Source organism: Onychomys torridus, chromosome 17 (assembly GCF_903995425.1).
Source record: "Onychomys torridus chromosome 17, mOncTor1.1, whole genome shotgun sequence".
Lineage (NCBI taxonomy): Eukaryota > Metazoa > Chordata > Mammalia > Rodentia > Cricetidae > Onychomys > Onychomys torridus.
The window spans coordinates 172,441-184,613 of NC_050459.1; the positions used below are offsets into that span (position 1 = coordinate 172,441).

The window sequence follows — 12,173 nt, forward strand, 5'->3', positions numbered from 1 at the left end:
GTCCTTTGCTTTGTTTGGTCTTCCAAACACCCCTGATGAATCCAGACCAAACGGTCCTCCCTCAGTTTTTGGAAAACATTGCCAAAGGGAGGGAAAGAAGACACCTGAGCAAGACTTCTGCCTGACTGAGAAGCATCTCTGGAGGGACAGGCGCTGAATTAATAAGAAGGAAGGACAACGTGAGGAGGTCAACTACTCCAAGCGTCAGGAGCTTCCCAAGCGGGTTCCCCAAGCATCTGTCCAGATGATATTTCACACACACACAACCCCCACCCCACCCTGTGTTCTCTATCCTGGACACAGTGCACACACAAATGCACACAAGTGTGCACATGAACACACACTTAGGACTACACACCCTTTCCCAAAATAAAATATGAAAGCAGCAGCTATTGGTCAATTTGAGGAACTGATTTTGTGAATGAGGAAAACATAAAATAAAATAAAATAAAATCCTTCTCTCAGATTAATGAAACCTTCTCAAAGCCCAAGCTAGAACAGGGTTCTGCATTGGGCTTTTTTTGTTTTTGTTTTTTGTTTTTTGCTGTCTGTCTCTCCTTTGCTTTCTGGCTTGTGCTCCATAAATAAATTCTGTCTTTGACAACTAACTGTAACTCCAACACTAGTAAGAAAAGAAAACCGCCTGTGGAAACAGGTGCGTTCTTTCAATCTACGAGGAAATCAACAGCAACAAAAGCCTGGTCTGAAACTGTGGCTGGGGGAGGGGCAGAGCCACGAAACGCCCAACCCCTTGAGGTTCACAGTTAGCCCTCCGCGGCTTGCAGGGTTGGCAATCACACGTGTGTATTTGTAGGTCAAAAGACAAACAGAAACGTGTATGAACTATCTCTGAGCTCAGTTTCACATCTGGGTCGAGTCCTGATAATCCTGAGTTTCCTGGAGGCGGTCAAACTAGAGAAGAGTTTAAAAACAGAAAGCATCCTCCCCCAGCAGGCCCTGTTAGGAAGGGTTTGACCTGGGCAGCGTCAGCACGCGCCCGTTCTTCTTGCCCCCGTTCATGTGGGTGTACGGGATGTGTTCATCATAGGTCCGTTTGATGCTGAGAGAGGACCCTCCCTCCCGGCTGCCAGCCTCTTCCCTCTGACAGTGAGAGGACCTATCCAAGGGGACATTCTCCATGTCCTCGAACTCCAGCTCCGGCTCCTCACTCTCAGGAGCCTTGTTCTCTTCGCTGTAGAAGAAGGAAACTTCTGGAAAGCTGGGGTGGAGGTCATCCTTGAGCAGGTTGACGATTTCCAGGAAGGTTGGCCTCATCTTGGGGTTGAAATGCCAGCACATGCGCATCAGGTCAGTACTGCGGGGACAGGGACCGAGGTGGATGAGTCTCGATGTGGGACCAAGCAGCTCCCTCCTACCCCGCCCCACCGACATCCAAGTAGAAGGAGCCTTGGCCGTGGCTGCACTTGTGACGGCCAAGGCTGGTCTGACAATTCTTGCAGGACTGGAAGACAGCATTGAAAAGCAAGCCGGGAAAACTCCGGAGCGAGGCCAGTCATCCCAGCTCTCGCGAGGCTGCGGTAGGACGACCATAAATTCAAGGCCTGCCAGGTTAGGGTGACTTGACTTTCAGACCAGCCTGGGCAACTTAGTGAGACCAGTGCCTCTAATTGAAAAGTACAAAGAGGGGCAGTGCTCAGTGGAAGAAGAGGGAGGGCAAGGGAAGCGAAAGGAGAAGGAGAAATAGAAAGGAAGGGAAACATAAGGAAAGAAATGAGTTGGGAGGGAGGAGGGAGGAGGGAGGGGCAGGGAGGAGGAAATGATGTAATGGAACCCAAGAAGCTGTCAACTGGGAAAAGAGCCCCAACTGGGGAAACTTTAGACGAGGCTGGGCTTCCAACGTGCTGTGCCGTGGGGGTTGTCCTGACTATCAACTGATGTGTGGAGAACGTTACAGGCTGGGCAGGGGCTCCTACACATCACAAGAGTGTGGAAAGCAAGCCGAGACAAACAAGCAAACATCACAAACAAGCAAACATCACACACTTCTCTCTGCTCTGACAACAATGTGCCATGACTCACTGCTGCCTACTCTGACTACCCCATCCGGGATCCAGATATGTCCTTCCTCCTCTAAATTGCTTTTGGTCAGTTTTTACCGTGGTAACAGAGGTAAGAAACTGAACAGACATTGTATTGTACATGTTTGTTGCCTTACACATTCCCAGTCTCCTGTGCCTCAGGGGTGGTGTGTTTTATACCCCGACCTGGAGCTGCTTGCTGAGGCTTCCCTGTACCCAACAGTCATTCTAGGCTTAAAGACCCTTCAGGGCTGGTTTCCTCATAGGTCAAGAGAAAATGTCAAGAGGAGCCTTAGTCATAGAACCAGCCTGGTGGCCATGCAGTATTTTCAGTACTGAGGCACACTAGTGCCTAACATCATACAAGAGTGCATGTCTCATCCTTACAGACTCCCCAGGAGCCCAGGCTTCTACTTTACTCAGCCTGAGCACTCCAAACGGGAGCCGAGGGCTTGCATTTTCATCTTGACCTTCTCCTTTCTCCCACGTAACTTGCCCTAGAGCAAATTTCAGACCTTGAATCAAATCTGGCCCCCTGCATGTGTTTATAAAGTTTTATTGTCACAGGGTATTGTGCTGTTTCTTAGATGCCCACCAAACACTGAGCTGTTGCCGCAACAGTGGTTCAAGGTACGGCTCTGGCAAAGAGACTGGGTCATGAGGGCATTAACCTAGTCAACGGATGAAACCATCCATGGAGTAAGCGAAACTCTAAGAGGAGGGGCCTTGTTGGAGGCAGTAGGTCACCAGAGGCGTGTATCTTATTTCCGGTCTCAGTCCTTTTCTTTTCCCTACCACCCTTGGCCTTCTGCCTCACCACAGCTCTAAGCAGCTGCACCAAGTGAGCATGGATTGAGACTGAATCTGTGAGCCACAGTAAGTCTTTCCTCCTTTGAGCCAAACTTCTCAGGTATTTCCTAGCAATGACAGCTAATGCCCATGGTCTCATCCATATGCAAGGCCTATGACTGTATTCAAGCCACGACTGCACAGGGCCATCTGCTGTCAGTATTTGTAAGTGAGCCTTTAGGGAAAGGTTGTGAACCTCTGCCCTGGGGCTTAGGTTCCTTTCCAGTGCTAGGATGACAAAATGCCCCAATAAAGGACACCTGGGGAGACAGGCTGACTTTAGCTCCCAGGCTGCAGTCCATCAAAGTGGGGAAGTGAAGGAAGGCAGCGGGAACCTAAAGCAGCTTGTCACGTCCCATGCACAGCCAAGAGCAGACAGAGTGAGTATGCATGTCTGCTCAGCTTGCTGTCTCCACTTCATACAGTTGAGGTTTCCCTGCCTAGGAAATGGTGCCACCCACAGTGGGCTGGTAAGTGACCTCAGTTAACATAACCAAGACAATCCCCAAGACATGCCCACAGGCCAGTGTTGCCTAGACACCCTATCAGTGATACTCTCCTCCCAGACAATTCCAGATTGTGTCTCAAGTTGATAATTAAAACTAATCATCACAGGTAAATTCCTCAGTTCTCAACCAGTCACAAACTGGTATGGTTAGGAAAGGGCCTTGATGAGGCAATGTTCAGAAAGTTCGAAATGTAAAGAGAAAATAAAAGTCAAATGCAAGCGCGTACAAGAAGACATGGATACAAACACAAATATGGCTATAAAGATTTGATACGCAAGGTTGGGAGGTGGCTCAGTCAGGAAAGTGCTCACCCCTCAAGCCTGACGACCTGAGTGGGGTCCTCAGAACCTACATAAAAAAATATACACATTTACAATCCCAGTGCTCGGGAGGTAGAGGTCAGCCTAGCTGACTCAGTGAGTGCCACACCGATGAAAACCCATGTCTCCGCGGAGGTGAATGGTACTTCTGAGGAGGATGTCCTCTGGCCTCCACACATGGATATACAACAGGTATGCACAAGTGCATTTAAAAAAATTTAAGGAGCTAAAGAGATGTCTCAGTGGTTAAGAGCACTTGCCCCTCTTGAAGAGGACCAAGGTTTAGCTCCTAGCACCCATGTATTGGTTCACTACCACCTGTAATTCCAGGTCCAGGGATCTAAAACCCTCTTCTGGTATCCTTGGACACCAAGCATGTAAGTTATGCACATACATACCTAAGATTAAAAATAAATCTTTAAAACAGACTTGATGTGCAAATGTATACATGTAGACTGTATGAAACATGCAGAGGCATAAATATATGCAAACATAAGCACATATGTAGGCACATGTGAAAATATAAACATGTGCTTGCATATTGCATGCATCCAAAACGCATGCTATACAAACATACATGTAGGCATAAGGCCTATCCCCCACACATATATACCTGGTATATACAGACACAAAACATATAAAGTGCAAAGCCTTTTGAATAAACCCATAATGCTCTCCACCTCTTCTCTATACTTACAGTCTCTCAGGACAATTATCTGGTGGCTCCAGATAGCCTCCATCCATGACAAATTTCAACACCTGCTCATTAGACAGGCCTTGGTAAGGTTGCTCAGCCAGACTAGTGATTTCCCAAAGGACCACCCCAAAGGACCTGCCAATGACAATTGAGAATAATTAACAAAGAAGCCAATGAAACACACACACACACACACACACACACACACACACACACACACACACACCATCTCTCTCTCTCAAACGCATTCATTCATACCTCTTTTGCCTTACTAGAACTTGGTTGTCCAACTAAATAAACAATTGACAGACTGAAGCAATAGCTCAGTTGGCAAAATGCTTTCCATCAAAACATGAGTACCTCAGTTCAGTGCCCAAAACCCAAATAAAGAGCCGGATATGCAGGCCAGCAAGATATCTCAGTGAGCAAAGGCTCTTGCTGCCACGCCTAATGGCCTGAGTTAGATCCCCAAGGACCCATATGGTGGAAGGAGAGAACTGACTCCTATATGTTGTCCTTTGACCTCCACACATGTGCTGTGGCATGTGCACTCCAACAGACACACACAACCACACATCTATCTATCTACCTAAAGTGGGACTAGCTGGAGAGATGACTCAATGGCTTATGTGCTCACTCCACAAGTCTGAGGATATAAGTTCAAATCCCCAGAAAATCATGTAAATGCCAGGTGGGCATAGTAACCTAGCTGTACTTCCAACCTCAGAAGGTAGAGACAAGGGATCCCTAGAGCAAGTTGGCTAGCAAGAGTAGTCATTGCAGTTTGACTAGCTCTGGGTTTGACTGAGAGACCCTGCCTCAGTGAATAAGGTGGAAGGGCATTCAAGGATAATTTCCCATAGCAACCTCAGACCTCTACAGGCATGGACACACACATGAATGCATGCTTGGTATGCACATACAGGCAAACAATCATACACACATACACATGAAAATGGGGTGGAGAGACTGGGTGTGGTGGTGGTAAGTACCAGTTATCCCAGCACAGGGTAGACAGAGACAGGAGGATCCTGAGATCTCTGGCCAGTAAGCCCAGCCAACTTAGCAAATTTCAGGCCAGTAAGAGACACTGTTTAAAAAAACAAGGTAGATGGCACCTGAGAAGGAACTATGCCCAAGGCTTTCATCTGCCTTCCACATGGACACGTGTGTGCACTGATCTGCACACGGTATGATTGGTTTAATAAAGAGCTGAACAGCCAATAGCTAGGCAGGAGGTGTAGGCAGGATTTCTGGGGAGAGAGAGGAAGAGGAGGAGGAATCAAGAGTCAGGAGAAGCCAGGAGACACAGAGAGGGAGCAGGAGGTGGAAGATGAAATAGAGCTAACACCACGTGATAGAACGTAGATTAATATAAGTGGGTAATTTAAGTTATAGGAGCTAGCTAGGAACAAGCCTATGCTATAGGCTGAGCTTTCATAGTTAATAAGAAGTCTCTGCGTCATTATTTGTGAGCTGGCTGGCAGGACAGAGAAAGACTCTTTACAGGACATGAACACACACACACACACACACACACACACACACACTAATATGCACACACACAACGATTTACATTATAATTCATAAATAAATTCTTCCAAAATCATTCTCAGTCAATACATAAGGGTAGACATGTAAGAGAACCCAGAAGGAACCACCCTTATTTCAATACGTGAAAGGCAGGCTTCCCTCTTCCACCTCCTGCTGACCACATTAGTAGGACTCCTGAAGAAGTCCAACTCAGTACAGACATCCACCCATGCATGCACAACTTACCACATATCAGAAGAGGCGGTGAAGACTCCATCCTTGAGGGACTCAGGTGACATCCACCGCACGGGCAGCAGGCCCTTACCCCCTTTTCGATAGTAATCTGTCTCGTAGATGTCTCTCGTCATCCCAAAGTCTGACAACAAACAGGTCACATGTTTCAGTTCATCATCCTAGCTCCACCCCTTGCAGAACCACTACAGGGGCAAATTCACCAGGAGGGGGTTATGGGGCTGTACCTGAGGCTGTGGATGGACAACAAGAGCTACCACGTAAGGAAGGGGAAGAGGTTCCCAGTGATAAAGAACCAACCATCTGGCCTGAAGCTCTCAACAGCTCATCCTTCCCACCTACTCCTTACCCAGTGTCCCAAACAGACTTTTTTCCTTTTTCCAGCCAACCTGCTGCTGTTCACTTTGCTCAGCAAAAAAACAAAACCTGGGAGTCTCCTTTTGACCCTGCCTTTTGCTCACACCCCCAGTGTGCAACCAAGCCTCTCTGCCTCTACATCTCTCTCTAATGCATCTCACTTCTCATTGCCTTTGCACAATCCAGGCTCACTTCCAACTCTCCCCTGTGCATCCTCCCATATGGCAACACCCCACCACACAAGGGTGGCTATATGAACAGAATCATACCCTTTCCTGTTCCCATTGTTTTTGTTTCTTTGGGTTTTAAGACAGTCTCACATTCTCCAAGAGCCTTGGACCTGCCATGTTGCTGAAAATGACATTGAAAAGCTTTTGATCTTCCTTCTGCTCCCTCCCCCAAGTATGGGGATACATGCACCCCACACCTGGGTTTTGTGGGGGTTTTCTCACTGTCAATGCAGAAGGTCTTTGGGATCACAGATACAGAATCATGTCCCATCTTCCTTCAAATAGTTCATGCAGGATGTCATCTTTGGGTCACATTCCTGCATGACTCCCATTCTTATGTAAAAGAATCTCTCAGAATCACATAGGTTCAACTCCCTACTGCTCCCATAATGTGTGTGTGTGTGTCTGTGTCTGTGTCTGTGTGTGTGTGTGTGTGTGTGTGTGTGTATAGGGTCTTTAGGATCTTTATTGGACCTTGCCTCTTCCGGATTCTCACTGGTTTTGTAGAGGAGAGGCAAGTCCTATGAGTTATGAAGTTCTTACATGCCTGCTTCTTGGTTTTCAGCTCAGCCTCACATCTTACTATCCTGGGTCCTCTCATCCTAACCACACACTCCAGCCAGACATCTAGGCACTTGGCATCTGCTTCTGCTGTCTCCTTCTGCATTCTCTGGCTCAGCCTTTGGTCTTGTACTAGTAAGTGTTAACTGCCGTCTTGGCACAGGCTAGAGTCACCTGGAGGAAAACCTCCATTAAGACTGGCCTCTGGCCATGTGTGTGGGGGGGGACTGTCTTGAGTGTTAATTGATATAGGAGGGCCCAGTCCACAATGGCAGCACCATTTCCTTGCCAGGGACTCCTGAGCTATATGTGAAAGCTACCTAAGCATGAGCCAGAGCAAACCAGAAGCAGCATTCTTCCATGGTTTCTGTTTCAGGTTCCTACCCTGACTTCCCTTGGTGATGGACGACAAGTTGAAACAGACTCCTTCCTTCCCAAGTTGCTTTATTTATTTGTTTTTGTTTGTTTGTTTGTCTGTTTACTTACTTACAATAGAAACAGACAGGAAACTAGAGCAGAAATGTTGGCTTCTGGGCTAGAAAAGCACACACACACACACACACACTAAAGGATTCCGAGACACACCTCCAATTTTGACAGTAAAATCATGAGCAACCATGCAGTTTCGAGCTGCCAGGTCCCGGTGCACAAACTTCTTGGCATTCAAGTATGCCATGCCATCAGCAATTTCTGCTGTCATCTGAATCATTTCTTGCAAGGTAGGGGGAGGACGGCCTGGGTTATTCTAAAATCAAAACATGGGTTGCAATTAGCTCTCTACTGCCATCTAAATCATCTCTTGCAGGGTAAGGAGAAAGCAGCCAGGGTTACAAAGTCAAAATATGGGTTTGCACTTAGTGAGGTTGGTACACTTAAGAACCCTGGTAGGGGCCTAGAGGCAGCTCACCTCGGCATCTGGTCGGAGAGAACGGAGGTGACTTTTCAGGTCTCCATGAGCCATCAATTCCATCACTACCAGTGTTGGCTGGCCCTTGGACACCACCCCAAGGAGGCGGACCTGCAGAACAAGCATGGAGGTGATTCAAAGAGGTCCAGGAATTATTTCAACTCACCATGGACTCTCTGTCTGGTGCCTGTAGCACAGAGGCCACCCTGTGCCCAGATGAAGGATAGCCAGCTCTAGTAAGGGAAACAAATAGACCCACTCGTGTATAGGTCATCTCAATCAAATCTTACCTGCTTAATGTTCCTCAGTATATAAACCATGTCCTTACCTCCAACCTTTGCAGTTCCTGTTCTCCTTGTCCTGTTCCCTCTCATGTACACATGGTTTGGTCTCATATCCTTTAAGACTTTCCTCAAATATATTACACAATCCTCTTCCTCTCTCTTTTTCAATTTCTCCTAGCATCTTCCCCCTAATATGCCACTCATTCATCTAGTTTGGGAAATGTCTTCCCTGTAATAGAATATCTAAGAGGGAGGTCAGGAACCTGCTCCTACATCAGCAAGAGCAGGACATTTAGGAGCTAATACATAGCAATATTTTCTGAATTGAAACACTCCATTCTGGAGGGAAGCTCCTTAAGACTGAGGAAGTGAACAAAACTTACAAGACTCAGGAAATAAACAATTCACAAATCTAAGAAAGTTCCTAAAATTTACAAGGTTCAATAAGACCACCACCACTCCTTTCCAAGGTTATAATAACCAGTAAAAGCTCTAGGAAGAATAGATTCTCAATCTCTCTAGCTGTCTGCAAGTTGTGCAGAGAGCTCTGAGATTCCAGTTTTCATGAGTTATCACTCATGCTAGGGTGGGTTTTTTGGAGATATAGCTACCTATGCTCATTATCCATTTTCCTATAAGTAAACCCATACTCTTGCAAGTTGTAATAAACTCATTGGTTCACCAAGTAGAGTTCTAATGGAATCTTTTCTTTGGTTTGTCATAAATATCCTATCAGAGGTGAGTAAATTTTGTTCACCTCTCTGCAGTAGAAGTCACACAAAAGGGGCCCCTAAATATGCCTGATAAGGATAAAAACAAAAACAACAAAAAAAAAACCCTATAAGGCTCAACAAGAAATAAAGAGCCCACTCTGGGAACAGAATGGCAGGGAAGGTTTGTTTTGGCTTTGGGGAGAAGAAAGAATGGGAGCAGGTACAAAGGGGTGGCCTTCATGTGGTTAAGGATTACAGGGAAGCCAAAAAGAGGAAAGAAATATAATAATACAAAAATCAACAGGAAAGTCTGAAAAGCAAAGGAAGATTCTAGAAAGTGACACAACAGTTACAGAGTTTTATTCTAGGTAAGCTGGGAAGAGATGAGGTGGAGAAGGGAGATGTCACTTCCCCACTCTTTAGGATGGGAGGCTTAACATGGTGGAGGGTGGACATCAGTCTATACCCGGGTTCTTGGGTAGCTCTAGGGAATGAAGGCAGTTATCATGGAGCATGAAAGGAAGCCTCTGTCCAGCCAGACTCACCACATGATGGCAGGTGAATCCCTTCATGACTGATGCCTCGTTGAGGAACTCGATCCGTTCTCGGAGACTGGCTGACTCATTGACAGTCTTCACTGCAACACGGGTCTCTGCCTCGCCCTTGATGATATCTTTGGCATTGCCCTCATACACCATACCAAAGGATCCTTGCCCCAGCTCTCGCAGGAGGGTGATCTTCTCTCGAGGCACTTCCCACTCATCCGGCACGTACACAGAAGAAGGAAATACTACTTTTCACTTATCTACACAGCATTCTTGGCCAACCTCTTAAGGGCCCCCAGACACCTCCCACCACAACTTTTTCTTGAGCTACATACAAATATTCACTCATTCTGTGACTTAAGACTTCTGCTGGGCACTGGGTATACAAACCAGAACAGGACAAGCTTCTACCACCATCAAGGTGATGGCAGAGGCAAGGGAATGAGCTACAGCTAGTCCAGGATCCTGCTTAAGAAGCACTAAGATGGTCCTGTATCCCCATCTTTCCTGTCCTGACTCCAGATCCCCGCTACTGGATGATGTCTCTTCCTGTGATAGTTAATACTCTGAATGCCATAGAATCTAGAGTCACCTAGGAGACAAGCCCTGGGGAATGTCTATGAAGGAAGCTTTTAGATAAAGTTAATTGAAGTACAAAGACCCACCCTAAAAGTGGCAGATCATCCCACAGGCTGGAATTCTGGACTTAATAACAAGGGTGCCACTCTCTGCTTCCTGATAGTGGATGCACCATAAGGCACTCCACCCTCAAACTGTGAGCCAAAGTAAACCCTTCCTCCCTTAAGATGCCTTTGTCAAGTATTCTGTCACAGTAATGACTAGAAATAACTTAGACACTTCCCACTGAAGATTTCTGACCAAGTACCAATAGAATGGTGGAGGAAAGGGGGGTGGGAGTGGTTAAAGTAGACTGAGGGGAAAATTGTCTACAATGCTTAGCAATCCTTCCTAGAAAGTAGTAGATCCTCTGTCCCTACCCCCTGACTCCTTCATGCCCTTCAGATTCTCTTCCATCCATAAGACTCAGCAAGAAGATACCTTGTAGCCCACCTTTACTGACATAAACCCACAGAACATGCTAGGGAAGGGCACCAGGCAAGAGACCACATAGAAGAGACTTAGCCACCTGTAGCTGTGGTTGCTCCTTGGAACCACCTAGACTGCTAACCAACACACAAGAGAGTGGGGCTATGTAAGGCAACAACCTACAAGCCCAATACTTTCATGCCCTGAAACTCAAACTTTGATTGTGCTATGTGAGGTACTTTTAAGAAGACGTGCCATATTATGAAATTCTTAAGAAACAGGCATGCCTTCTCTCTAGAGGCCACCCACTGTCCTTAGGAGTGGTTAGAAGTGGTGTGGGTGCCAATGCTAAGGAGCAGTAAGGGGTGGTGTGGGTGCCAATGCTAAGTTCTCACCATCGGCATCAGTTCACACTCAGTTCCACCACCAGCAAATGTCTCGCTACCACCCACCTGGCCCCTACCTGCCCCATCCTATCTTTACTTCTTTCCTGTTTGTGTGCACAGGTGTGCCTACATTTGTGCGTGTGCATGCATTTATGTGCAAGTACACATATGTGCTTGTGCACACGCAGGCCAGAGGCTGACATCAGGTGTCTTCCTTGATCACTATCTTCTTGGTGAGGCAGGATCTCTCACTGAACCTGGGACTTACAGATTCAGCCAGGCTGACTTGCTATTGAGCCTCATGTCTCTGCTTCCCCAGTGCAGGAATGACAGGTACACATCACAGCGCCCAGATTTCTACATCGACACTATGGGTCACCCTCGGTCCTCAGGTGTGGGCAGCACCATTTACCCACTGAGCCTTTTCCCAACATTATTATCTCTACTTCTCTTCCCTCAGTATCCTGTCATGGCTTCTAAATTTCACGGTAGGTTTCTGACCCTGACTTTAACACACTCCTGTGGCTGTGACACAAGGTTTTTAGTCTCACGGTCCAGCCTGAATACCCCAAGTGGGTGATATCAACCCACCCAAGCAGGTCCTGATAACAGGTCTAACATCTCATAGTAGCTGAGTCTCTGCAGCAAGAGCAGATGGTCAAGCTCAGCACTCAAGGGGGCTTCTCTCAGCCTCTTGGGGATGGCATCGCCTCCTCCCTGCGATGCTTGCCAACCCTCAGAGTTGACTTAACAGTGTGGCAAAGGAAACTAAGGGCAAGGTTATGGCTTCCCACAGAAAAGGAAGTGATGCTCACCATCACTGGCACTGAGGTACTCAGGGTTTGAAGATGCATACAATGGTCCCATTGGCCCATCCGGCTGCCTAGAGGAGGAAAAGATAGACAGCTTGAGCATCCCATGGCGTTCTGGACACTAGAAAGAGG

The 12,173-nt window shown here is 47.0% G+C and overlaps 1 protein-coding gene across 2 annotated transcripts in view; it reads right to left on the reverse strand.

The window, feature by feature from the left end:
• Positions 1-332: 332 nt before the first annotated feature.
• Insr (insulin receptor) overlaps positions 333-12,173 on the reverse strand; it is a 129,162-nt gene continuing 117,321 nt past the window's right edge. For both annotated transcript variants that reach the window (XM_036166430.1, XM_036166429.1), the window contains exons 15-21: positions 12,045-12,112; positions 9,797-10,041; positions 8,255-8,365; positions 7,933-8,092; positions 6,194-6,323; positions 4,415-4,549; positions 333-1,315 (exon numbers count right to left, since the gene is read on the reverse strand). In XM_036166430.1, coding sequence (XP_036022323.1) covers positions 961-1,315; positions 4,415-4,549; positions 6,194-6,323; positions 7,933-8,092; positions 8,255-8,365; positions 9,797-10,041; positions 12,045-12,112 — 1,204 coding nt within the window. In that variant the 3' untranslated portion in view covers positions 333-960. The remainder of the gene's footprint in view (positions 1,316-4,414; positions 4,550-6,193; positions 6,324-7,932; positions 8,093-8,254; positions 8,366-9,796; positions 10,042-12,044; positions 12,113-12,173) is intronic.